The sequence below is a fragment of the Chelon labrosus genome (genome assembly GCF_963514085.1).
Source record: "Chelon labrosus genome assembly, chromosome: 16".
Lineage (NCBI taxonomy): Eukaryota > Metazoa > Chordata > Actinopteri > Mugiliformes > Mugilidae > Chelon > Chelon labrosus.
The window spans coordinates 6984696-7012459 of NC_140349.1; the positions used below are offsets into that span (position 1 = coordinate 6984696).

A 27764-nucleotide genomic window follows, 5' to 3' on the forward strand; every position below is an offset into this window, starting at 1 on the left:
CCTTTAAAGCAGCCTCAGCAGATACAGGCGCAGCCAAGACGAGGCCTGGTGGCTTCGTGCCGTATTCGATAATAACACACGAGCTGTGCACTGGCAGAGGTGTGAACAGAGAGAGAGAGGAAGCTTTGCTGCTATTTTGTCAGCTTGTCAAAGATCAGACTGGGTGTTTCTTCTCACCTCCATTACACTCTGAGTTCAGCGTACGGAGGTGACATTCCAGCCATCATCCGCGCTGTCTTCGCTTGAAGTCGGGGTGAGCACCAAAAATAACCTAAAAACAAGAGAATGTGAATTTATATTTTTATTTATAGTTTGACATTTTGATAAAGAGTAGTACGTTTTCATGCTTATAAAATATAATACCAGTTGTGTTTTGGAGAGTGAGCTCAGCTACATGTATGTTGTTTACTTTAATTTGTGCAACGTCATAGGTGTAATGCAGTATTGCAGGGAAACATTTAATTAGACTTTAGTAATTTATTACTTTTAAAATTAAATAAATACTTTGTTAAAAGTGTCATCAGCTGATGAAATGTGGCTTACTATAAACACTTTAAAATATATAAAATAGCTTAAGACGGAGCCAACTGGACCAGCTATGACAGTTTAACACTCTTTGCACATATTGTTCTTTCTAGTTTGGTGCATTTTTATTTTTATGCTTTTACTTTATTTTGATGCTGTCACATTGCTGAAGTAAACGCCTCTCCCACTTCCACCGTTACGAGATTGTACAGAGAGATTCAAAATATACAATATCTTCACTGTACTTAATGATCAACTCTTAGATAAAACATTGCGTGCTTATCGTCACACCATTTTAAATGGCACAGAATTCATTTCAACATCATTCAAACTGTCCTGGTTGTCAGAAGCCTCTCTTATATGTCAATCTGTGTCATCTGTGTTATATCTAAGGCCTGATCACCGAAGAGCAAGATGAGCGTGTTTTTAAGGTGAACAGGTAAATAGGTTTTCAAATGTTCTTTATAACTAACAGAAACACTTTGGTGTGAAAGAAAGTGCTGCATAATCTCACTTCCTTTGCACTTCGGGTTTCGCTGCCACTGAGAAACACCCAGCAACCTTTTTCAACAAGAACTTCCTGAAATGTTGTTGCAGAGATGGCGTTGAAAAATACTGTAATAACTAAAATATATGTAACAGCGTCTGGAAATCAGATATTGGCCCAATAACAATCTTCGCATTCAGCATGTATCCACAAACCAACGCCCAATCTTTGCCTACTGGCAGTGAATGTTAAAGGGCATCTTTTTTTTTTTTTAACAATTTTCCAAAATTTGATCAAAAACAAAGACAATCCATTCATACCAGATTTCTTTTTCCCCTGTATTACATTTACTCTCAATAGAATATACATTTGTGAGCATGCTGTATTTAAAAAATATACTTGTTTATATTTTCTACAAGGGCGGCACAGTGGCGAGGTGGTTAGCACTGATGCCTCACAGCGAGAAGGTGTGGCCCGACTCGGCCTTTCTGTGTGGAGTTTGCATGTTCTCCCTGTGTCTGCGTGGGTTCTCTCCAGGTACTCCAGCTTCCTCCCACCGTCCAAAGACATGCTGGTTAGGTTCATTGGTGATTCTAAATTGGCTGTAGGTGTGAGTGTGAATGGTTGTCTGTCTCTCTCTCTGTGTTGGCCCTGCGATGGACTTAGGACCCGTCCTTAGTACCCACGCCTCTCGCCCGATGACTGCTGGGATAGGCTCCAGCTCACCCCCGTGACCCTTAACAGGAATAAGCGGGTCCAAAAATGAATGAATATTTTCTACAAACGAATACATTTTATTTCACCCTTTTTTTCCAGTTAGGTCGTAAGCTTTCAAATTATCTAATATGTACCTACTTATTAAAATTAATAATAATACATCATTTATTTTATTTAAAATATTAATATCGTATTTATTTGTATTATTTTAAACTATTATGATTATTATAACATTATATGATATTATATATAATATTTTTTTAATTTAATTTATTTTAATTAAATTTTACTTTTTGATGAAGCTTTAGATTTGAAGGGACTAAAAATATTTCTTAATATTTTTATCTTATGTTGCTTTTCAAGAATATTTAATTTTTTTATAACTTTATTTTTATAGTAGATACGTTTCATTTACGTTGATTTTTTATTTCATTTAAATATATATATTATATATTATTTTTGGGATTTTTCCGTTAATCAAGGCGTGTGGTAATGACGTCAGATTTATAACGGAGCGCTGAAGGGGGCGGAGTCAGTCTGTTTGCTTCGACCAATCAGGAGCGCTGCATGTAAATGAGCAGCGGACTGTCGGTGCGGTGAGCAGAGCTGTCCGGTATAGCGGAGCAGGAAAGCGGCGGTCCGGACTGAGAGACACATCTCTACGCGTTTCTCCGTGTACGAAGCTGGATGGCTGGTTAACCGCGCAGGAAAACCACGCTCCAGTACCTCTTTGTCGCGATAAAGCGGATATTTCTCACTTTAACTGGAGTCACAGAGAGGAAGGAAAGCTGCAAGATGAAATACAAAGTAAGTGGAGGGAGCGCAGGTTGGCTCTTGTACTTTCAGCCTCTTGTGTGTGATTTTAAATGTGTGAGTGGAGTGGAAGTGGGTGCTGTGGCTGTGTAAACTCGTCTATTCTAACTTATTTAAGGGAACGCATCCGGGTTGTTTAAAAAAAGTGGGAAACTGCACGTATGAGACACTGCCACGTTTCTGGTTGTAAATGTCATTTCATATCTGTAGGCTACGTTTAACATCACAGGGGCGTAAAGTGAGTAAACAGGGACCGACTTCAAGCCCTAGTGCACCCTCACCCCCTCTATAGTGAGCAGAAATAGGAACACTGTCAATTAATTCTTCTGTAATATTTCATTAACGTTTTTATCTATATATTAGCAGAAAATGGCATAAACACCCTTAAAATTGACAGTTTTTGACAAAGAACAGCATTTAAAAATAGTCGCTAAATAATTCCCTATTAGTTAATCAATTAATATATTGATAACGAGAGCTCAGATTGGCCTCCAGGTGTTCCTGCTGCTGACAAAAGACCAAGATACTGCAAAACAGCTGGCATAAAATAACACATATATTGTCGCTTTTCTGTGTCGTCATTATTTCTGCACACTGGCTTTGTTCGGGAAAGTCTTTCATTTAGCCAAGATTCGGGTTGGAAGATGTGGACAAAGTCACATTTTTTTTTTTTTTGTCTGGTGTTTGGCTTTGGCATTAAATGCCTGGCTTCAACTAACCTCTGATTATCTCCCCAACTGTCCAAAATTCAAATATCTTCAGCTCAGGACTACAGAATTAGTCCTTTTTGTCCAAAAACAGTGGTTTTGGTGTTATACTTTGATTTTATGCACATTAAATGTTATATTCTGCTTTTAGCTTATATTTCATTGTATATTTAGTGTTGTTGCACATTCGTAAGTCATGCTGGTGTTTGTTTTTCTGACAAATGTGACAAATATAGAATATTTATAGAATATTTTTTATTTACCCCGCAGTGAACTAAATCTTATCTTCATGAAGAATATGGTATTTGGCATTAAATAACTGAGAGAGCTATTGCTTCACCTGTGTTTCCATTTTTAGAGGATGTGGTTTGTAGTACTATTCAATTGTATTGTTCTCTATACAGACACAGGTTCCTGTTATTTTGACATTTTCATCAGTGGGCCAGGCTAAATAACAGAAACACTCTAACAGCACCGCAAACTACATCCTCCAAAAAGGATAATCCACTTGAATCACCACCTTCCTGACGCTGTTTCAATATAAACTGAACATCATAGCAGTCGTGAAGGAGGATTTAGGGCAGGACTGTTATAATAGGATGTATTCATTTTCACTAGTGTACCTAACGAACTGGCAAGTGAATGTGTAAACACCAAAGATGTATTACGTCAGCTTAAAACAAATGAGTTTCAATCACACTGATTACTTTTGTTATTGCAGCCTAATAAACTCAAGCTCGGTATGAATTCCTGTCACGACTAGAGCGCTGTGAGAGCTCTTCATCCGGCACGTAACCAATCAGAGGCTGTGTTTTGTCTGTCTCAGTGAGGTGTTTATTTCAGAGACACTGCCTCATCTGCTCCATGTTCTTGTTGCTACTCTGTCCTGATATGAGGATTTAGTGGATCCAGTTTGAAGGCCGGACTCCTAGCTCCAACTCTCTGGACAGTTTAGCAGGGTTTGGTTATGAGTGGAGGGTGTGCACAGTGCGTATCTGCGTCATGCCGAGTGACTCATTGTCCGGCTAAACACACAGTTCACAGTGTCTAGGGTGATGGTTTGGGCGTGAGGCCAATAAGCGTAGCGAGGGAAACAACTCTGAGCAGATCTCCGTGGTGACAGTATTCATCCTAAACAACACGATTGATCCACGGATGCTGATAAATGTGATCGACTCCGAGGTCCCCCGGCTGTTATCTGTCCGAGATGTGTGCAATATGCTCGCTCTCTGACGTCTCTACACTGCTTTGTTTGCCACATTAAGGGCGAGATAGCGAGAGCATAGAGATTATGTAGCCGGTGCTCTTTGCTTATAATAAACATGTCTACGTTATATAACCAGTGCCAGAGGTAAGGAGGGTGTCAAACTCCAGTTAGAGGACACATTTCACGTCACTGCTGTGATTATCGAGTTTCAGCTGCGCTCAGATCCTGTTGAACAGCGTCAAAGTTTCCTCAGTCACAACTCGACCACGGCCATTTATTTACAGCTATATTAAGCTCCCACTCTGTGGTGAGGAAGACAGAGTGGTAATGTTTCAACAGAGGCTTAACGAGAGGGTTGCCTGGTGGTTGGCGCCCGGTCACATGGCCTGAGGTGAGGCGCTGCAGTCTGGTCTGCCTGCGTCAGTTTCCAACAGGTGTTCAGGTGTGAAGGGAAGGCTTGTCTTCCATAGGTCAACTAATGCGTATAATCCCCCCTGACGGCTCCACACACAGACGACCTCTTCCAGGAAAAGAGGACAAACAGAAAGAGATGAGTTTGGGGAATTTTGTTGATCTGCTTCCTGGCTTAAGAGTGAGATGAAAAGACCGATGCCGCTCTCTTATCTGTGTGATAAACAGTTAGTTAGCTTAGCTTTGCATAAAGACTGTCCAAAGGTTATAAAGTCTAACCTACTTATTTTATAAATCGGTTTGATTCTGTTTAATAAGGTCCAGATACAATTTGATTAAATGAATCTGTATCGAATCAAATGTAGTTTCAAAACAATTTTACTTAGTTATGATGGTGATTCTCACAAAAGTCATGTTGCCATTGGTTCCAGAGTTTCCTCCTAGTTTCACATCTTGCATGTCTTTGCTTTTGTGCAGTCATACTTCCAATCCACAAAGGAACACCTTCTAGCACTTTGGTTTCTCGCGTCACCTTCACTATGGTGATAGTGAAGTTGGGAGCATCAGGTGAATCCAGAGCCAAGCTCACTGTTTCCCCCATTTCCAGTCTTTATGCTAAGCTAAGATATCAGATTACTAGCTGTAGCAATTCCCAAAATGTCAACCTGCTCCTTTAAAGTGCTGTGACACAACTTTTCAAGTGTTTAAAAAAAAAACAGAGGGAGACTTCCACAGCCTTTTAACTCATTCCTTTGTAGCTGATGTAACTGTTGCAGAAATAGCTTCACAACCTCAGCGAAGAGTGATTAGGTGAACCCAAAACTCTGGCCAAAATGTGCGTGTTTTCCTCAGTGTTTCTTTTTTATGGGTTCAGGTTCCAGGCACTGGTCCAACAGCGAAGGGAGCTGGAGGAGCAGAGCAGACATTGTTCTGAGAGTGAGGAGGAGGAGGAGGAGGATCTGTGATGCTGAAAGGGCCTGCAGAAAATGAAAGAGAGAGAGGAAGTTGTGGGGGGAACGAGAGGGCAAACAGAGTTGGTTGTATTGTGGGGGGGGAGGGGATGGGAGCTGGGAGGTCGAGGAGCGCCCCGTGAGAATGGGAGCATTCCAGGCGTCCGTGCATGGGAAGGTTGTTTCAGAAGATGCACATGATTGTTTCAAGGTGCCCCTTTACATTGTTAACGAGCCCTGCAGTGTGGATACAGAGTCTTCTCCCTTCTGGGCCCGTCTGGTTTCTCATTGTGTTGAAAGAGCCCTTTTAGAAAGAAATTCGCTCAGATGAATCCAGTGTCCTTTTCAAGAAAACTCTGCAGTAAAACAACTTCTCCAGGAGGCTTTTTCCAATCCAAACTTTCAAAATTCATTGCAGGCAATTTATTATTCTGCTGCCTGCCAAAAAGTCTTGGTATTGTACTATTTTCAGTGGGAATATGTACAGAATTTCTTGTCTCGTTGGCCCGACTTTGCTCCTGTGCAAGATTTTTGGATAGCGTGAAGAGCTTCTCCCCCAGCGACAGTGAATAACTCCCCCTCTGCCCCTGCCCCCCCGCCCCCCCCTTCCCGCTGCGCCCTCGCACCGAGACCCAGCCATTAACATCTGAAAACGGGGAGACAGACTACAATGTGTGCTCATTCCAGCCAGAGTGAGAGAGAGAGCTATAGTCCAACGTCAGCAGCAAAGCATATAATCATTTCCATGTTCGACCTTTGGCGGAAATAATCTCGCCACCCCCTTCTTTCCCCTGAGGAATGCCAACTATGCTGCAGGGTCATCTCTCAGGACGCAGTGAGCTCCTAAGAGGAGTTTTGACAACCAGAAAGAGTTTAATAGCAGTGCACTGACCTGTTTGTGCATCGGAAACGTGTCAGTGATTCAGTACACAGTGAACTCGAGTGTGAGTAATGAGATTTTGATGCTTTTCTTTGTCATAAATGACGGTCAACAGAGTATATTGTTGTTCTGGGCAGTTGTTTGGAATACAGTATTCATTTATCGCCCTATCACCTCAATATTAAAAGATTAGGATCAGATAGGGGGTCAAAAAAATCAGGACATACTAGTGACGATAATCTTTAACTGCAGTAGTACGTATTAGATATCATTTTTGTTATTTATCAATTTCTATACAATGGTGGATGCAAACTTTGCAATATTTTCTGCTATCATTTGTCTTTCACTGACATTTTCCTATAAGCAGCTCTCAGAGAGCAGGTGTGATCGCCTGTAGATCATTTGTACAGGTGCAGCATAGTGGAAAAGCTGGAATCTCTGCCACATTTTCCAATTTATGTCATATTAAAGAAAAAGACTGAGATTTAAAACAGATCACCATTGGGTCTCTGACATTTCATTCACCAAATGATCAGTCGTCTGATCACAAACCATCACCCAATAACAATGACAATAATCAACAACCTTGATAAAAAGCACTAAAGTCTTTTCTATCAACCAGAAGATTCTCCTTTTATCTCAGATGCCCTTCGCGTTTCAAAGGGGGAAGATGGCAGCCTCTGTTGTTGGTCCGTTTTGTGTCTGTGAGATCTTTGCATAGCGTGAAATCGGGCAGACACAGTGAGTGAATCTCCATCTCATTGGCTATTCCTGTATGTAAAACCATCCAATGTGGCCCTGCAGAGATACCATGAAACATATTTCACATTTCGGCTAATGCCCCCTGGAGGGATTAAAGTTCGTCTCCAAGGGTTACTGCGATGCATCCATGTACCCTCATTTGGCATCAACACCGAGCTTGGAAATAATCCACATCTCTTCTTTGGCAAGTCTAAGCGCTTGTTGGCTGGCGGCCGTGTAAATCCCATCCATACTGTGGTTTATTTATGTTGCTGGAGCTTTTTTTTTTTTGACCGCTGTCGGTGCAGCAAATAGTCTTTTCAGGTCAGAGGTCAGTGTCAAGCTTGCAATAATTAACTGCTTTGCTCAGACGTTCAGCAGAATGAAGGACGGCTTGTCCTCCTACTGCTTTACACCATTTACACAGTCCTCGAATGACTTGGCAGAATATGAGAGGCAAAGTTGCACAATGTGTTTCCCCATCAGCTCGTCTACTTCACTGAATTCGATACACTTTTGAGAGATTATCTCCAGTGTGGCTTGCAGGTCTAATTATAGGTTGGAGTTTGGGAACAGAGCGAGGCAGACCAAGATGTGAAATGATAAGACGAGGTCTGTCGTAGCCTGGATCTCTTTTTGGGTTCTGCGGGAGGCAGGAAGTGCTGCAGGCTAAGGAGTAGGACGGAAACAGAGGAGGGTGTCAAGTCGAGTTACCTTGAAGTTTGTGTGACAGTAAAAAAATAAAACAGGCTATGATGAATGGACAACGTAAGGAGCTGCAGGAGAACAGTCATTTCACCCACGGGATTAAATCACTTCCGGTGACTTAATCTAAAAAGGAGTGGACGATGTTGCCTTTGTTGTATTGCATCATTATTTTATTGCTGTAATTTACTGACATGTTAGCACAGACGTCCAGAGTGCCTCCACTAACAGGACTGAACAGACCAGGGTGTTCACTATGACGCAGTATCAAAACATTAAGAGATCCAGCTAGCTACTTTTTCAATCGTTTAATCTGTCAACAATTTTCTGAGTAGTCCTTTAAGCTTTTGGTTAACTACTAAAATATGACATCTTTCCGAATAAACTTTATTCAAACTCAATGACGACATATATGAACACAATTTCATGCTTGAAGTTTGACTAAATGATACTAGATTACTGATTTACTGATTTACTGTGATTAGGAAAGATGTTTTTACTATATTCTATCATTAATTTAGTTAGGGTTGAGAATATTTTAACTTCAAAGGCTTCCAATTGGAAATGCATCTGTATTGTATTGTAGGTAAAGTCGACGAGTTACTTTAAGAAGTTCAGTTACTTATTACACATCCAGCCATTACAAAACAAGATTGCCAGTCGTTTGAAATCATGTTCCTGGTCACATTTAGAATATAAACCCAATATTCTTTGCACTTTTAGCTCTGGTTTTGGTCTCTACCAGATCCTGGAGGAGACGTGTGGATTGTTTTTGCAATTAAGAGCTGCCTATTTCCGGAGAAACGACTCTAATGACAGTAAAACAAAACAGTGATGAAGTATTTATAACTACAGCAGTTAGCTAGAAGATGCTAACTGGCTAGCTGTCTTAGCTGAGATGCATCATTGACTGTACTTAGCCTCCACCAAAGTATAAACTGACAGACAGTAGTGGAACCATTTCCAATTATAATACGGGAACTAATACATTAGATTTGCAATATATTTAAGATATTTAGCAAGCTATAGCTAATGGGCAGCCATTTTGGATCTTATTTCCTTCCTTGTCCGATAAATCTTTATTGGATGAAATTATGTATGAACTGTCAGGGAGGACAATGCCTTAGAACGGAGATGATAGAAAAATATTGTGAGCTATTTTCACTGACTAGAACTTGAGTGGTTAGCATGTTAGCATTTGCACTACTTGCTTTCTGTATGTTTTCACTTTTAATACAAAAATAGTGATTATTAATTATAGTGTGTATTTTGAAGAGGACTTTGTTTTTAAGGAAGCTCCACCATTCTTGTCATGCATCTTTTCTGACTAAACAAATATCTAAACTCAGATGGAGAGGCTATGAGTGTCCGCAGTTTGTTGCAGCTTGCAGCGTGGTTACACGTAACATGACACATCACATCCTGTTGTCATGCCATTGCTGCTGAGATATGGGTATGGAGACTGTGTGGCAGCTTGTGAATCACAAACCAGAGGGGAAGGAGGTGGGAACATATCACTCTTTACTCCGCAATATGGATGATTAAACAATAATTAGACACAAAACAACTTAGATGATGCCGCAACTTCTGTTGTCACCACAAAGCTAAAATTAGCTATCGATTGATTACAGTCAGTTACAACCCTGTCCGTGCTACTGCTGTAAACAAGTATTGATTTACAACTGTTTGCATAAGATATCAATCAGTCATGGTGAAGCAGGAGGGCTTGTGTTGGGTCACGTTCTCCTGTGTGCGTTGGCTTAAAATGACACATTTTCCACAAGTTTTTTTCGGAAATAGACGAGGTGAAGTTTCACTGAGGCTGCTGTGTAATTATGTTAATACACGACCACTGGCGGAGCGTACACCGAGGCTATAATCAGAGGGTCAGCCTTCCTAAAAACTGTTCAAATGAAGAAATTACCATGTGCTGAGCCCTGAACCGCTTCCCATGAGCTGTTCCTACCCAGAACCCTTCACACGGCCCATTTATTTGAACTGGCTCTCACCCGCAGCACGCCGCACTCTGAGGAACAGCTCGTAAAAGTCATCAGGTCCTCATTACCGCCATTACTATAATTATTTTCTATATTTAACCATGTGAAATGAGGCCAAATGAGTCTGTATGAGCCACCCCGGGACACGTGTTATCGTGGTACGGCCCTAATTGTGACGGCTGTGTTCTCACAGTCGGAGTGTACCACTTTTTTGGGAGCAGGTCGTGTTTGGGATGAAAACATCCTCGTCTCCTTGAAAGCAGGAGCCCATTCGTTGCTGTGGTTCCTTCTATGTGGTGCGGTTGTGTCTTTGGCCGTGGCACCGGGGGAATTTAAGCATTAGTGATGTTGTTTAGCCAAAGCCACCTTCATTATTATTGCACTGATGTGTACCCCAGTGAGGCATGAGCCCAAACCACCCAAAGAGCTCTTACTGAAAGCAAAGGTGGGGCCCTTTTCAGCAAGTGGTGAACTTACGTAAGGGTATTTTTTTTTTTTTTATTTCTGGGAAGGTCTGAAAAGACTTGCCACGCAAATGAGTCGACGTTAATAGTGTTTGTGTTCTGGCGAGACGACGGGGGGAAAAAATGGCCTTGTTGATGTAGACAGAGAGAGAGAGAGAGAGAGAAAGAGAGAGAGTTGGGACAGACTTAATCAGGGTTCAGGTGCAAAATCCGGACAGCTCACATTCTCATACCAGGCCTGAAAATCTTTCCAAAGCCAGATGTGGCTGATGAGAGCCTTGATGTTGGTTTAGCTTTAGCCTTTTGATGAAAATATGTTTTAGTTTAAGTCACAATTAGTTTTATTCTAGTTTCTGTCCATGACATTTTAGTGTGATCGTTTAAAATGTCTGCTTATCCTGTGGTAATGCATTACCATTAGCAACTTTCGCTTACATTATAAATATAGGGACCATGTTTCTAGTTTTTCTAAACAATTCTGTCTCCTCCTCTTCTCATTTTAAATTGGAGGCTACTTAAATTAATAAATCTAATTTCTTACGAGAACCATAAACATCCAGTAACGTTACCGGCTGTCACAATTTAGCTCTTTCACCTAGCTCCATCAACTCAAAATTTAGTTTCTAACCAAACTGTTTTGTGCTACTGAACACATGCTAGCTGAGAATATGACAGTTGTAACCGCTATGCATCAGCCTGTTAGCACTGTCACTGTGAGCATGTTAGCATTTAGCTCAAAGCACCAATCTCCAGCAGTACAGCCTCTGGCAGCTGTTTGCATGGCTGTAGAATATAATAGCATTCATTTATATAGATTATGTATAAGTTAATTTGAGCAAGTGGTTCATCTAATCACGTACAGATGTTTAAGTGCACCAGGTTAAAGTTCAGTAAAAGTAAAAAAGAAAGAAATAAAGAAGGAATGTTGGGTAAAATAAAATCAGATTTCAGTGAGATATCTAACCAACCTTACACGCCGCTTTCAACTTGTTGTATTTCTTTAAAGTCTGAGGTCAAGACCAGAAACGCCTCATATTTACATTAGGAAGCAGCAGAACGACACTCGTCTCGCTCGCTCATAACAGATAACTTCCTGGAAGCTGCTTGCACTCATCTGTGGATGAAGCAGAAGGGGCCCTCGCCGCCCGCTGACAAATGGCAAACACATGTGTTTACAGGAGGATCAGTGGCAAGTGATGGAGCCACCATCGTGTTGTGAATAACCGATGTTTATGCCAGAGATCTGACGCCCGGTTTAATAGTCAGTGTCACCTGCTCCGACTCATGCAAACGTAAACAAGAGTGCATCACTTCAAAAGGCCCTGCATGTAGCTGGTAGCCATTACAGCTAACAACCTGTTTGTTCAGTATGATTAAAGGTCGTGTTTAGTGTTTCACATGAGTCTCCAGGCTCTAAAATATTCTCATGTCTGTGTGGCTCAATCTGTATCGAACAAGATGCCATAAAAGTAATGACGATTTCAGCTTTACAGTGTCTCTGGGTGTTCACCTACCCACAAGCTCAGCCCCTAATAAAAACTAAACACGTCGACAACAACTATTAAGCCTGTGAAAATGTGTCGGACTGTTTCCTTTTGGGACCCCTGTGGTCCGCAGACTCACCACAACAGAGACTATTCGTCATGTTTGTGTTTGTGGCGGCATTTTTTTTTATTTTTTTTTCTTCTACAGACTCAGAATGTTGTCAGACTTCTGCAGAAGTCCAGATGTTTGTTCACAGACTGCCAAAAATATCCACTGTGGTCGAAATGAAAATGTTTGTACCTTTTATTAAATGCCTTCATGATTTGATCTGTCAACAAATATCAATCCTTATGTTTTGTTGACAGCTGCTATAACTAAGTAGAGGTTACAGTAAATGAGAATATGTTCAAATATATACAAACCGAAAACAGAAACCACCACAAACCACCATTTTTACCAAATTATTACATATTATAGAAACATAAACTCATGTCACGTCTAGTTTATAGCTATTTTTTAATAATATTAGAGGTTTCTGAGATCATAAACACAACAGAGCATCGTTTGTCTGTGATGTACATAAAAACCATGTTACCAGTAAGTGTCCTAAAATTAGTTAAACTCATTAAACCCCAATCAGTACTTAATTTATATCCTAAGATCAGTCAAAGTCTGCACTATAACTTCATGAAAGTGTGCGTTTCAGAAGGTTTTGATTCTACTTTTCACAGTAAAATAATAGATTGAACTGAAGGTAACTGAGATAAAACAAGTATAAATAAAAGAAGAAAAGAATTAAATCAAGTAAAATCAGAAAATACCTAAACTATAAAAGGATTTTAAGAGGGGATCTGAAGGAGCAAGTCATTTATTTTCACAATGGTCTTTAAAAATCTGTTAAATTACTCTTTAACGCCAAAGATTTTTGTTTGGTCATTATAAAAAAGCAAATACATTTATTGGTTAAACCCTGACTTTAAGGTTTATCAATATAATTGTAGCTCTAATTTAAAAACTATTGACTGGAAGGGCTGTATTTCCTCATACAGTGAGACTCTAACTGTAGCGGCAGCAGTAATTAATCACAGTAATCAGCGTTTTGTTTCCTCATGGATGAATCTGCCAGCTTCGATTAAATTATTAGAGAGAGAAAACATCCAGGTCTGCTCCTGCAGGGCAACGTTCACCTCCGAGGGTCACACTACAACATGCTGCAGCTAATACGTGGAGGTGGTTTGATTGTGAGGGTGCAATTGTGTGCAAGTGTTGCCTGCTAATGGCGCTGACAGCGTGCTGAGACAATAGCCAGGGAGGGCTGGCCCACAGAGAGAGAGAAAGCGAGAGAGAGATAACGATGTTGCTAACAGAGAGTTTCACATGGGAACTACTTGAATCAGGCCGGTAGGAAAGAGGAAGGCCAGGGAAGGTTCAAGAAAGCCTCAAACCAGGAGCAGCCACAAAGTAGGCTTCCTGATTCTCACACTGAACTACTGAATACAGTGGTCACACAGAAAAAAATATAGGTACCAGAGAGATAAGTGAAACTGGCTGTAGTTGGACGCTTGAAGTCATTTTCCCCTGCTTCTTCTGAAATATTTCTGTTTGATCCAAATGTGCGTGTCGTGTGTAGTCTGATCAGACATCCAGTTTTATCCCCTGCTCAGCTGAGCTCGTTACATCTGATATGATGAAACGAACTTAATCCAGCTCACTACGCAGAAAGATTAAAGTTGATGAAGATTTAAAGGCAGCAGCACGACGACTGCAACCCTGCAGTTCCTCTGTTGGTTAATCTTTGTACATTTCACTTTGCAGAAGAAGAAGCAATAACTGATCAAATAACAAACGTGATAAAAGTTTTACTCTCTTCACAAGGCCCGTCTGACTGGAGTAAGAGATTAAACGCAATATAGTTAAATACTGTGCATTTAGACTTGTGTTTCTGGATTAAAATCAAGTTTTATTTTGTAGGAATCTGGTGCAGAATGAAGCACTGACAGTGATTTTTTTGGATAGAAAATGCCCAAACCAAGGCTGGCTGTTGGCAGGAATCACAGACAAGCCGGCAAAAATAAGCAACACTCTCCTCTCCTTCTGTATCCAATGTTAAGGTGCCCTTGAGCAAGGCGCTTAATCCCTAATTGTGTTTATAGAGCTTGCGTGGCTAAAAGTAAGGGACTCGTTGTTGTGCGAGGCATTTCCCAGGAGTTAAAGTTGTGAGTTGTAAAGGAGTATTCATGCTCAGTTAACTCCTTCCTTGGCTGAATAAAGGCTAAAGGAAAAAGACCGATGCATTTACTGGGGCAATTAGTCCTAAATGCCTCTCTCAGACACTAAGCGGCACGCTCCAGGGCTTTCCCTATCTGCAAAATCTGTGGTTTTTGACTCATTATCCCTCAACCCTCGCCGGACCTTTGGATAACTGTGCCCTGGAGCAGGTCGCAAGCTGAGAAAATCCCATCAAGTTCAGATTTGGTTTGAAAGACATCTGGTGTGAAGCTGCGGGCTAATGGCAGTCGCGCACAGACAGCACAGACAGAGTTCACCAGCAAGCCATTCACTAAAACTGGCATCACACATGGTGCTAAACTGTTGTGTTTGGCATTTAGGGAAATTCTCTTATTGACATTGTTAATAAGTTAGATGAGAATATTGATACCACTCTTATATCTGTACAGTAAATATGAGGCTGGATCTAGTAGCCAGTTAGCTTAGCTTAGCATAAAGACTCCTGTTAGTTAAGCTAACTGGCAGTTGATATATACATTATTTACCAGACTTTTAATGAACTCTACTCAAACCTGACGACTGTGTCAGAAGGTAAAAGCTGTTGTTTTGTTATAATGAGCAAAAGACCCGTTTCTAAAGAGTGTCTGACCTTCTTTTTTGCAGAACCTGATGGCCAAAGCGTTATATGACAACGTGCCGGAGTCCCCCGAGGAGTTGGCCTTCCGGAAAGGGGACATCCTGACCGTCATTGAGCAGAACACAGGCGGCCTGGAGGGCTGGTGGCTCTGCTCCCTGCACGGCCGCCAGGGTATCGCCCCTGGGAATCGCCTGAAGCTGCTGATCGGGCCCATGTTTGAGGCCAAGTCGTCAGCCGGCGCCGGCGCCACTCCGTCTCCCCCGCCGAGCTATCAGCAGAAGGCCGGCTCCTCGGGGGCCCAGGGGCTCTACCAGGTGCCACCGTCTCTCCAGAGTCCACAGCAGCAGCAGCAGGGTCAGCAAGGTATCTACCAAGTTCCTCCTGGACAGGACGTCTACCAGGTCCCACCGAGGAATACTCTAGCTGCTGATAACACACCAAGCAAGGTGAGACAGAAAGACACCATTAAAGACTTAGACTCTTCATCTGCTAGAACTACTGATTATTTTCATTATCTGTTAATCTTTCAATTAATTTCTTGATTAATTCAATCCAGTGTTGAGAAATCACCCACTATAGAAAGCTAACAATTTATAGGTTTTCTGTTCAACTGTCCAGATTTGATTAGCACTCTTTAAAGTAGGGGGAAGAGCTCATCAGATGCTCAGGTGATTGGTGGACGATTTACTCTATGGCACAAAAACTGAGAATATCTCAGCTTTACATATTTTTAGACTTTCTGTATCATTGTGTTTTGAACAAGCATTCATTAAGATGTGAGTAGCAGTGGTTCAGACAGTGATATTTATCGGATCATATGCAGAGGGGGGGTGGAGTGGGTTTTAGAGAAAGAGAAAATGGAGACTGCTCTGTTCCCTGACCTCTAGAGACAGATCTTTGGGATCACAGCGGATTTAAACCGTAACATCAGCTCTGGTGGGCGTGGCCTGAGCTGACGCGTGTTAGTATTAGACGTGATAGGACATGACATTTATGCATTTACACCGTGACAGGTTATCCGGCCAGTCTGCCACGGCTGTCATCGGTGTGACTGCACACACAGAAAGCAGAAAGTGCTGGAGAGACTGTGGTCTGCCATGTGAAATGTGGACAGGGTGTGCCGTGCCTGGCACTTACCACAGAGCAGGGTAGTGTTTTTGTGCAGGGCTCCTATTTGGCTTTACTCGTATATTGGCACACTGTGCGTAGCAGAGCCCGACTAAGCCACAGAAAGTCAGAGAATATGGGAAGAAGTCGTGGAAAAGCAAACAGCACAGAGCTGTTTTTTAGATTTTGGTGAAGCCCAGCTGCATGAAAGTAGTTTTTCTGAATTTAAATGCTGTACAAATGGTTGCTGGCAAACCAACTGCACTTAGCTTGCTCATTTACAGTATAGCTATATATACAATCTTCCAAACTGTGTGTCCATTAACTATAATTGTTATTTTTTTGGCTACATGGTATATAATTTAAAGCAGATATATCTCAGACTGCCCGAGAAAATAAACATATTGCATCACACAGATCAGTTTTCTAGTGCGTCTCTAGTGTTCATGCAATTATCTGGACAAATTATAGACTTGCATCATGTATTTATTCATTTAAAACACTGGGCTAACAAGCATAAATGTTTCTGTTAATGCTGTCCTCACTGTGTCACCAACCAAAGTTTAAACCAGTACATCACATGACAACACTAGTAGATATATAGAAAAGCTGTCAGACATGTCAGAAGTACACTTTAAAATAGAATTTATAGGTAAAACCCATAAAATTATCAAGAGAAATAAGAAACATCTAGTCTACAAATTGTTCATCAAAATCAAATCCTTGGAGTTTGAAATGACCCTGTTGCTAATGGAGCTAGCTAATATTAGATACTATGAGAAACTGGAGGTTAGCATATTAGCTGCCAAACAACTAGATATCATATATATATACTTATGGTAGCTAAATGTTAGCTAACATGGGTTATCAAAGGCAACTGGAAACAGGAAATATTAGCAAACATTAGCAAACATTAGCTACAGTAAAGGGCTAGCCATTTCATTCATATATGTAAGCTAAGATTAGGTAATTTAAGAAACTAGATTTAGCAAATGCCAACACAAATTAGTTAAAATGTTAACAAATGGTTAGCTACGTCTAGTTAGCTAAAATTTGCAGTTAGTTTTAACAAATGCCAACACACAACAGCTAACACATAGCCTGGTCATTCCATTCACCTATGGTGGCAAATGTCAGCTAACATTAGTTCGAATAATTAATATATATAATAGCAAATATATGAATGTATTGTACTGGCTTTTGTTAGCTACTAAGAAAATACACATTAACCAACACAAGTTCAGCTGATTTTAGCTGCTAGCAAATTTAAGCTAGGTGTCTCTTGACTTTGTATTTGAGATAGTTTGAAGACTTGACGTGTTGCTTTCACATGAGCAGAGTTCTCTACTTTTAAATGTACCAGTTAAATAAGGGTGTGTAGTTATTACATCATCGAGTCACTACAAATGGAAGCCGTGGCAGGTGTGTGCTGGAACGTAGATAGAATATTTTCATGTGTATTCAACCGTTTAACTAGTTCTAGCACCTCAGACCATATCATCCCCTCAGGAGACGGATAGTAATTATATGCTGAATGAGTTTTTGATATCCTAGAGGTTTCCTAAACAAATCAGCTCCAGCCATCAGAGAAATGAGCTAAGGTGTGCTTTTTGGTAGGTAAACAGGCAGCAGGCGCCAGGAGCTTAGAGGACTTAGTGTGACTCGCTGCACAGGAGCCGCTGTGATAAAGTCAGAGCCAGGGGGCTGAGAGGAGAGACCTGTCAATCACTCTGCACACACACACACACATATACATATATACATATATATATATATCTATATATACACACACACACACACACACACACATATATGCACACAGCTGCACTGTCAACCACTACTTCTCTTTTCCATCACAGGCCTCAATGCTTAGAGGAGAATTGGTATTAAAAAAGGCTTTGGTGATAACGTGGAAAATTAAATATGCCTCTAATGAGAGTGTGTTTTGTACTGTAATCATGTTATTGGAGAGATTAAATTAAGTCTCAGACGTTTAACTTGCCTCCAATCTGTGGCTATCAAAGTGGTGCAATTTTCTGTGGTTGTTCCTGTCTATTAAACAGAAAGATTTTGACAGTGTGTTGCATTTACTTATGTGCGCACGGACGCGTGTCAATGTGTCCAGACAAGCCACTGTTGTTTTCCAGTGACGTCTGACTGTTGGACAGAAACACCGTCAGTCTCTGTGGCCACAGTCATTTCTGTTAAAGCCAATCTCTGTAGCACAAGACAAGAAACTGAGTCAGGGGAAGTATTGTTGCTTCATACAGAGAGGCGGGAGTTATTTTGGGTCCAGGGTTAAGGTGGAGCATTTTCAAGGTTTGAATGAACAGGATGTTATCTGTACAAAATATAAACAGGTACTGAAAAGTCAAAGATTTGGGCGATTAATCTTTTGGTAAACTACGAAAATATAATAGACGTCAGCGAGTCTTGGGTGGATGAGTAGGTTCTAGCTTTCAAAGCCAACCATGCTAGCATGCAACATCTGACTGCTACAACTACTCAGAGCAATCATTTAAATCACGGTGTACCAGACGCAGGAAGTTACATCTTAAACCAAATGTTCTGGAAGAAATGCCACCACTTGTTTCCATGGAGACATGTTTTGTTGATGTGTAAACCAAACCTGGCCGTGGCTCTCCAAGACACCAAACTCAGTGTTGTTTACTACAGCTCATCTTTGTGGAGCAGCGTTGATGACAGGTTGCGAGTGCTGACTCATGCTGCATGTGTCGCAAAGTGCCATATCCACAACAACCGTTTTCTTGTCGTTAAGTGTAAACCTGCTTTTGGTTTCCTCAAATGATTATTGAGACTGATGTCATCTTCCTAGACTGATAATCCCCTCTCATATTACTTTAAAGCCTCGGTCCCCTCTCCCGCAGAGAAGGGTTCCTGTATGTCATGCTCCCCTGTCTGGTGCTCATATCCTCCAGAGTGTGTCCTCAAGGTTGCATGCCAGCCCTGCAGTGCAAATCCAGATTGAGCGACTGGTTATTTTCTCTTCATGTGGTGTGGGGCTCTGGTATATAAAGGCACACTGAGGTTTGGCAGCCTCTGTGGCTGTTTGGTTTGATGCTGCCTGGCCTTGTCCTTGGGTGACCCTCCTGGGAGCTGCACAGCTGCCCCCCTTTTTCTCCTCCTTCTTCAGGGACAGATGCCTCAAGCTCTTGGCCACACAAAGACTCTCCTCACATGGAGGCCAGGATCAGCCTTTTATCAATCTGAGGTCTGAGGTCCGCTTTTCATCTGCTGCTCTTTCCTCTTTCCAGCTCTCAAAGGTGTGTCTGTTTCACTCAGTCAGTTTCTTCTTAGTGTTCCTGTTTCTTCTGTGCTTCCCCCTTCTGACTCAGACGCTAAGGTCACGTAGCTCAAAGATGGGCCTCATTCAGAGTTCAAATATCTTTTCTTATCTACTCCTTCCAGACGGCCTTTTCATTCCTCACTTCCTGCTCCCTGTATGGGTATTTCCTCCATTCACTGTGTCATACCCATAGATCCAATCTGCTCATTGGTGCCATAAAGAGGTACGGGTTTTAACAAAAGGATTAATCAACTCCCACACAAGTTAAGGAAGTGCTGATAACTGTTTATAGACTACAAGGGTGCGCCGTCTACCTTGATAAAACTTTCTGAAGTAACCAGGTTATGTGTAATAAATGGCTTGTTTGTTTGCCTCGGCCGTATTTTCTCTGCCTAATCATGCGTACGACAATCCCAGCACCAGATAAGTGAGTTATTTCTTCCTGGAGCAGGGCAGCTCCTTCAGACACTCACTATTGTCGCATTTGTGATGAATCGCTGGCCTGTAAGATTTGACCGCAAGGGCAAGGTCATAAATCAGTTGCACCGAAAGCAATCTGCGCTGTGGTGAGCATACTAAGAGGACTTTCTCTTTTAGAAAGCTTAAAGCAGAAAATGTGATAAAGTAGCAGAGAAAGGATGAGAGAAGACATCCAGTGCTTGGATAGAAGCATTTACAAAGTCCCTGAGTTGACATATCCCCTGTGTTTAGCCAACCAACAGTCCAAAACCGAAACAGATTCAGTTTCATATCAATGAAGAAAAACAGGAATTATTTACATTTCACAAGCCAACAAGAGTTCAGTTTGGGCTTTTATGAGCCACGCTAGCTGCTCTATGGATGACCTTGTTGGTCTGTTGGTCCACCACTTTGGTCCAGATGAAAAATATCTCAACAACAAGTGCCTGGATTGGCATGAAATTTCCTTCTGGCGTTTATCTCTCCTTAAGGATTAATTTAATATGTTTTGCAATTCCTTAACTGTAACAGATACATGAAAACAAAGGAAATACACGTCAGACCCAGCTGTACTTTGTGTTTAGTGCTAATAAGCAAATGTCAGCATGCTAACTCCATAAACTAAAATTGTGAATATGAGCAGCATTATCATTGAGCATTATGAGTTAGCTGTGCCCAACAAATATCTCATTCCACATTATCCTGTTCCTTCTTAGTAATCAAAGGATTTTCTCGTGATATATTTTTCTTATAAAGTAAACACTTAATGGCAGACACATCTCTTAACATTACTTCTTTCCAGATAATAATGCCACAGGATTAAAATGCTGCTTTGATCACAGAGGATGAACGATGATCCCTATTAGCACTGAAATCAGTCTGCTCTCCTTAACGCTGCTCATTAAGCCCGCTGTCTGTTTGGGTTTAGCCACTTGGACATATTATGGAGATAGCCGACGGCCTCGGGGGGGTTCAATAGTTAATTACCTGCATTAATTAGTTTGGCAGTTTAATAGGCTGGTGCAGCTCTCAGTGGCATAACATTATCGAGCGGTATCCCACAACACTGCGACGGACATTGTGATTCAGCAATGCAGAAAAGGTTATTCAAGAGAAGTACATCTTGAACATGCAGCCATTTACAAAATATGACTCTTAACACACATATAACTGATGCGTGGGTAGTGTGGTGCAGCTGGTGGTTTAGATTTCATCTTTCCTGTGCCCTAGAGTGACCCTCACTAAAAGGTGAACCTGACAGAGCTAAAGGTAGAAGCAGACAGACTTTGTCAGCATACAGAGCGATTGATATGTGTACAAGAGTGGAGATGAGAAGGTGTGAAAAGGGAGATGGATGGACGAAATTCAATAGAGTGCAGCTGCCACGTTGCTGGCAGTGTCACTGTCGCCGCCTTTTATAAGCCGGCATTTGGTGAAAAGCCTCATTAGGGTTGTTGATTTGTGTCAGCGGTCCATTAGCAGTGGGGGGAAATGATTTGCCGTGCATGTATCTACGATGAAAAGGTGTGAAATGATGATTTCCTGTGATATCCTGACACCCAGACATTCATGCCAAAGTGAAGTGAATGGTAGAGCTGAACGATATGGTTGAAAATATCATATTAATATGGATTTTCTCCAAGTGTACAGATGTGTAAAGGACAAACCAACATAAGGTGTCTTAGTAAAGACGAGAAAGCTGCCAAAATGGCCTCAGTGCATCTTGGCTGAAACGTTAAAGGGATGAGCAGAATTCTTCCAGATGATCATTTGTTGATTTGATGTTGGTTGGCGGAGAGCCCCGTAGCCAAAACCCCCTGTTTGTATTCAGCTGGGTTCTGCTGTGGTGACTGCAAAGGTTAATACATACGATTCACATCCTGTTCATACTTACTGCTGTGTAAGAAAGCAGCTGAATAAATTGCCGCACCGAAAGCAATCTGCACTGCAGTGAGCATACTAAGAGGACTTTCTGTTTCAGAAAGTTTAAGGCAGAGAATGTGTTAAAGCAGCAGAGACCGAACGAGAGAAGGCAGGCAGTATTTTGCTGAAAGCATTTACAAAGGCCTGACTTGACATATCCTGTTTTTAGCTAACCGTAAGTCCAAAACAGATTCAGTTTCAGTGAAGAAAAGCAGAAATTATTTACATTTCAGGAGCCAACATGAGTTCAGTTTTGGCTTTTTTGAACCACGCTAGCTGCTCTATGGATGACAGTGTTAGTCTGTTGGTCCACCACTTTGACCAAGATCAAAAGCAGAGATAGCATGATGCCTCCACGTCATAGAAGAGAGAGAGAGAAAAAAAAAAAAATCACATTTGAGAAGGATGTTATTTTTGCTTCAAACTTGACAATTGGTTTGATTTTAATTAAGAATTACTCACAAAAATGAAATAAAGACAATTGAAAGCCAGTCGGTCTGTAATATCTAAGACTGACAATATAACTCATGAGGTAGTTGTTGATGTTATGACGAGACCTCTCACATGACGCTGAAGTAAAACCGAAAAAGTCCAACCTGCCAAAACCTGAGCCTGCCAGGATGCTAAGTAAACACAGTTCTGCTGCAAGAGCCATGAGTCACTCACCACAATGCGTGGGAGTGTTAACAAGGCATCTATTTGGATCCTCTGGGCACTCATTTAAAGCCTGATACCTCTACAGTCACTCACTTTGCCCTGCCTCCTCCTTGAAGGAATCCTCAACACCTATCACCTGAGTGGGAACAAATGTTTGCTCAAACCCTCTGGCTCTTCATGAAGTCATCTCTCTCTGAAAGGGCTCCTACCGCCGCCATGCAAGCGCCAACCTCATTGGACGTGGTAAATATTTACCCCGCTAGCAATTATAGCAGCGCCAAGAGGCCTTGGAGCAACAGCCTGCTGGGTAAACAGAAGGCAGAGATGGGAAATAAATGAGCAGTGTGCATCTGGCTGAGGCTGAGAGGAACCACTGATGGCCCAAAGTGCTACTCAAAGCAATGACATGTACCTGTGGAAAAGGTCACGGATTTTTATGATAAACGCGTTCGCTGCCATCTGCATTGGGACGGCAGAGTCCAGACATCCCCTTATCTTGTGCACACAGGCCCGCAGAAGACAGCAGCCAGGCGAAATTACCCTTTTTACCAAGTGTCACTTTGACGTTGCACTGTGTCTGCTGCGTATGGCTTCACTTTCTGGAGGTTTTTCTCACATATTTTGAAATCGATAAAAATAACTATGTAAAAGATAGTTTCACAACTCTCAAGCCAACCACTATAAATATATTTTAGATGGCGCAACATCCTGGACTGAAAATAAAACAATATCACTAGTATGTTTTTTATTACTCCACCGTATGTACCGTCATGCAGATAGAAAAGTTTTAACAGTCTAAAGTGTTTGAGAAGTGCATGAGAAGAGCCAGAGGCAGCTGTTTATTCCTGTGCTGGTTTATTTCAGAGCTTGACGCATTTAAAGCCCTCAGTATATGTTTCAGCTCTGACCCCACAGGCCCTGTTGGGATGATGTATGCGGGGACAGGAATGCCGACAATGAATGAACACCTTAAATCACTACGAGCTTGTTCAGATTGGACTTATGAGAACCATATGGACTACTGTTAGTCAAGACTCCAGCTCAGATGAATGGCATTCCTTTCCATACTAGGCAACTCATTTTCCATTCCTCTCGCTTTCCCTTTCTTCCACCTCTTGTTACCTTTTTTCATAAATCTCTTTTACAAACCACCCCCCTCTTTCTTACTGCTCATGCTCCGATAAATATCTCCACATTACTTGAGACGGTATTAGGATATTAACTTTACTATACTGGGGATAAGGTCTCATACATCCCTGGAGACCTGCCGCTCTGCCAGGAAGCCATACGTATGGTTCCTATTTTCGAGTCCCTGCTAATGAACCCTGCTCGTTCCACTGTGGTGATGGTGGTGCATGGGGGCAAAAGAGGAGTACTCGGGCTCGGGGAGGGACATTCCCAGCATTCCTTCGTCTGTCTGACGCAGCAAGGAGGTCTGCTGCTCTGCTTTTAGCAGGGCTGTACGCTTAGCTTTTTCACTAGGAGCACAAGTGCTCCTAAATGAAAAAATTTAGGAGCACAGAAAAAAATTTAGGAGCACTACTAAATTTCATAAATAACACAATTTTATTATTTTACACTCAAATCACGTACACAGTAACACATGTGCACTAATACATATAAACACAGGGCCATCATAAGGCCTACTGTAACCCTCAATTAAACACAGAGAACACCCCTGTCCCACATCTTTTTGTAGTCAAGTCGCCTGGCACGCTTGGCTGAGTTCATCCAGCGGTCCACTGCAGGACTTGGATCATAGTCCTCAAGACTGGGCTTTGCTTTTTTAGGAAATATGAGTCAATTTTCTTCATTGTACACGGTCAGTTAATTTTCCTTCAACGTTCCAGTGTCCGGGCTACGACTTTCACACCGATATCGCTCCGCTCAACTCGCGCCGCATCGTCGGACTCCGCAGTGGCGAGGAGAAACTAGTCCTCCTCTCGTACACACGTACACACGTACACACACACACACACACACACACACAGATCAATCTCTCCTAATTTTAACTTCCGCGGGCGGTGAATCGCCCGTGCTGGCCGGGCGGCGCGGATGTTTTCATTCATAAACTCGCCGCAGGGCGACGTCACCGCATCTCATCACATGAGTTCTGTGTTTTGCAGGTGTGAAAAAGAAGTTGTAGGACAGTGCTTGTCCATTTTTTATACAGAGATGCGCGAGAATTGTGGGCTACTCTACTTTGATACACATAGTATGGATTTAGTTTAGGAGCAAAATGCGAATGAAAGGGTTGAAATCCGTAGTCGCACCGGTGCTCCCTTTTTATTTTTTCTACTCGCACAAACTATTTTTAGGCGCATATGCGAGTGAAATGCTCGCACTGTACAACCCTGTTTAGGGTATATACGAGACAGAGCAGGGGAAGGGGGGGGATGGAAACACTGGGATTAGGAGGTGTGGAGGGACTGATTAGCACTGACGGGAAAAGAGGAGGGAGAATGTCATAAAAAATTAACAGGGTCAAAAATGTCATAGGCGTCGGTGAAGCCAGCAGTTTGTGTTTTGTTTTGTTCTATTCCCAAGGAGTAATCGTGCCATTATTCTCCAGCCTGTCTGCACCACAGTGTAAAATATTTTAAAGGTGTATTAAATCCTACTGCACAAAATGCTTTGGTTTAAGTGGGTTGTTCATCAATACCAATGACCCAGTGATTACTTCACCAGAGAATTCTGGATCCAAAAACACACAATCCAGCCAGCACTACGATAAAACTCCTTCTCAGATATCCTCTTCTGTTCACATCAAGTCCTTAATAGCTAAAATGAATGGGTTTAAAGTGACCTGCTGTTATTTGCTTATTCTATTGCTCAACTAAATTAAATTTATATCTGATTTAATTTGTACTAGCCGAACTACAGTACTGTGAAGTATGCCATCTTTTTCCCTAGTGCAGCTCTTGAAACACAAAACCTAAATCTCAGGTTTTAGTTCTGTATTCTCGTCTTTTTCTTGTTTTTAACTAGCAATTGCAGGCTAATGTTAGCTAGCATGTCTCAAGTTTGACTCCTCTTAAAAACAAAAAATTCACTCAGTAGACATGAAAATAAGCTAAAGTTAGCAAACTGTAGGCAGATAATGCTGCAGTTTAAGTGCAGTGTCAGCTTGAACTATATTTAGTTGCATCCCCATTAAAGTATTTTTACACTATTTATGCCTATGAATGATCCCCCAGTCAAGGTGAAACCAAAAGTGTTGCTGTGCCAAAGTCTTTTAAACAGCTGACTGAGGAACTCTTTTGTCTGTTTATGACTTAGTTTCCTTGGTCCTTCACAAACAGCCTGAAACAGGGAGGATGTTGTCAGAAAATCTCTGCCTCAACTGTAATCACTTACTGTCCCTGGGTCATTCAAGGGCTAGGAATGAAAAGCAGGCTAAACAAAGCAAAGCTAGCGCGCTGTATATATACACAGAAGTCTGAGAGCTGGGTGGCAGCAGGACTGTTTGCAATTTGTAAGCATTTCTGAGCATGTGTTTCGGGCAGTGCTGTTGTCCAGGTGTCGTCTTTTTTTTTTTTTTTTTTTTACAGCAACTCTGATTGTTTGTCTCTGTTCCTGCTGTGATTGGACAGGTGGTGACCCCGACCAGAGTGGGACAGTCCTATGCCTATAGCCCGGGTCAGCACAACCAGCAGGACGTCTATGACGTGCCACCCAGTAGATCACAAGGGGTAAGTTTCTCATGTTCTCACAGCATCCTATTCTTTGTACTGAAAAAGCTTTTATTACACTACATGTATTAAAATGTACAGGAAATCCAGTGCACATTCTGACTGGTGTAAAAACTGTAACTTGAACCTTTCAGACCAATCTACCACAATTGTGGGGTTCAAAAATTGAAACCAATTATTCAAACAAACAAAGATGTCAGAAGTCAACACAGCGACACACACACACACACAGTGAAACTGCATTTGTCAAACCGAGAGCACGATGATTTTTTGATCTTGAGCTCGTTCCGTGTTCTAATCTACCACATTTCCTGTTGTGTGCAGTGACCTTGTTTTTTCAGAAAGGGACCTTGACAATTATAGTTTTGTCCTGTCATCTTGTCTTGAAGTGATAAACCCTGCAGTACTGTAGCAATATTAGTTGCTGTACCGTTTTAGTTTACTTGCACTGCACACTGCCACCAAACAGCAGACATTAGCGGGTTATCATAGCGCAGAAAGTAGCAACTTGGAGCAACATGTAAGAATCAGAATCGCATTTTTTGCCACTGTGCTCACACATAATTTGTCTTGGCATCCAAAAAAGATATAACTACAATCTATATTAATATATAATGCACAAAACATAAATATGGAAAAGCCTGGTGAAAGGTCAGGGTTTAAATAAAGAAGAAGGAACTGTCTTAAATAGAAAAGGAACTGTATTTCCATCTGAAGATGGTGGAGAACTACAATGGAGCAAAAAGAGTGAAAACTAAACACAAAAATATGACTGTAGATGAATGGTAATGGTAATTATTTCATGTGTCCATAAACAAACAACAGTATGCCAACAAGTTGGGCTTCATTTTACCACATATAAGTGGCGCCATATTAAATTACAAATACATTTCAGGTATACGATGTTCCACCTGGTCAGATGTACCCCCCTCAGCAAGGTGGCGCCAGAAACCAAGGAGTCTACGATGTTCCTCCGACACAAGTGGACCCCAGGACGCAAGGCGTTTACGACATACCTCCCGCCTCACAAGGGGTAAGAATGAATTTCAAGTTTTCACCGCAATACATGTCTACGTCGGCCAGACACTTGATTTGTTTCGGTTAAATAAAGCTGAATTAAGGAAGCCGCATTTGTCAGGAATATGGTATTTTATATTTATTGATACAGTTCCTAGTATTTCTCTTAATTGTCTATATTAAATGAATAGGAACGTCAAATGTCATATTTATGACATTTTTGTGGCTGCTTTAAATGAAAGCTTTGCCTGCCAGTAGAGTTTAAACAAAACTCTGTGAGTATGGCTCCGTGTCTGAACTCTCCAGCAGGGAGAAAAAAAAAATAAAACCATCAAGGACATAACTCTTTTCTTTCCAGACCCTCTAAGATTTCACCAGACCCAACCAGGCAGAGAGCCATCAGTTTGTTTGTAATAACCTGAAATATGCCGGGAACCTGTCATTTGCGTCGTTCTTAATTACAGCTTGGGCAGGCCTGTCTAGCTGTAAAGAGCACATTTCGAGGCTTATGGAAATCGCTTAGAAGCCACCATTTTATTCACCCAAACTGCGCCCCCATATTGCTTTGTGCCACGGATGTCAGAGCACACTCTTTTGTCAAGTTAGAGGGAGGTTAAAGACTTATCGTACTCGGACGCCGCTATTAG

At 41.6% G+C, this 27764-nt stretch overlaps 1 protein-coding gene across 2 annotated transcripts in view; it reads left to right on the plus strand.

Annotated features, from left to right (window-relative positions):
• The first annotated feature begins 204 nt into the window (after window positions 1–204).
• nedd9 (neural precursor cell expressed, developmentally down-regulated 9) overlaps window positions 205–27764 on the plus strand; it is a 30870-nt gene continuing 3310 nt past the window's right edge. The window contains exons 1-4 of one of the 2 annotated variants that reach the window (XM_084563013.1): window positions 205–253; window positions 14982–15401; window positions 26002–26100; window positions 26996–27133. In XM_084563013.1, the coding sequence (XP_084419139.1) occupies window positions 14988–15401; window positions 26002–26100; window positions 26996–27133 (651 nt within the window). In that variant the 5' untranslated portion in view covers window positions 205–253; window positions 14982–14987. Of the gene's footprint in view, window positions 254–2343; window positions 2537–14981; window positions 15402–26001; window positions 26101–26995; window positions 27134–27764 lie in introns of those variants that run through there. The other variant, XM_084563012.1, reaches the window with a different exon arrangement.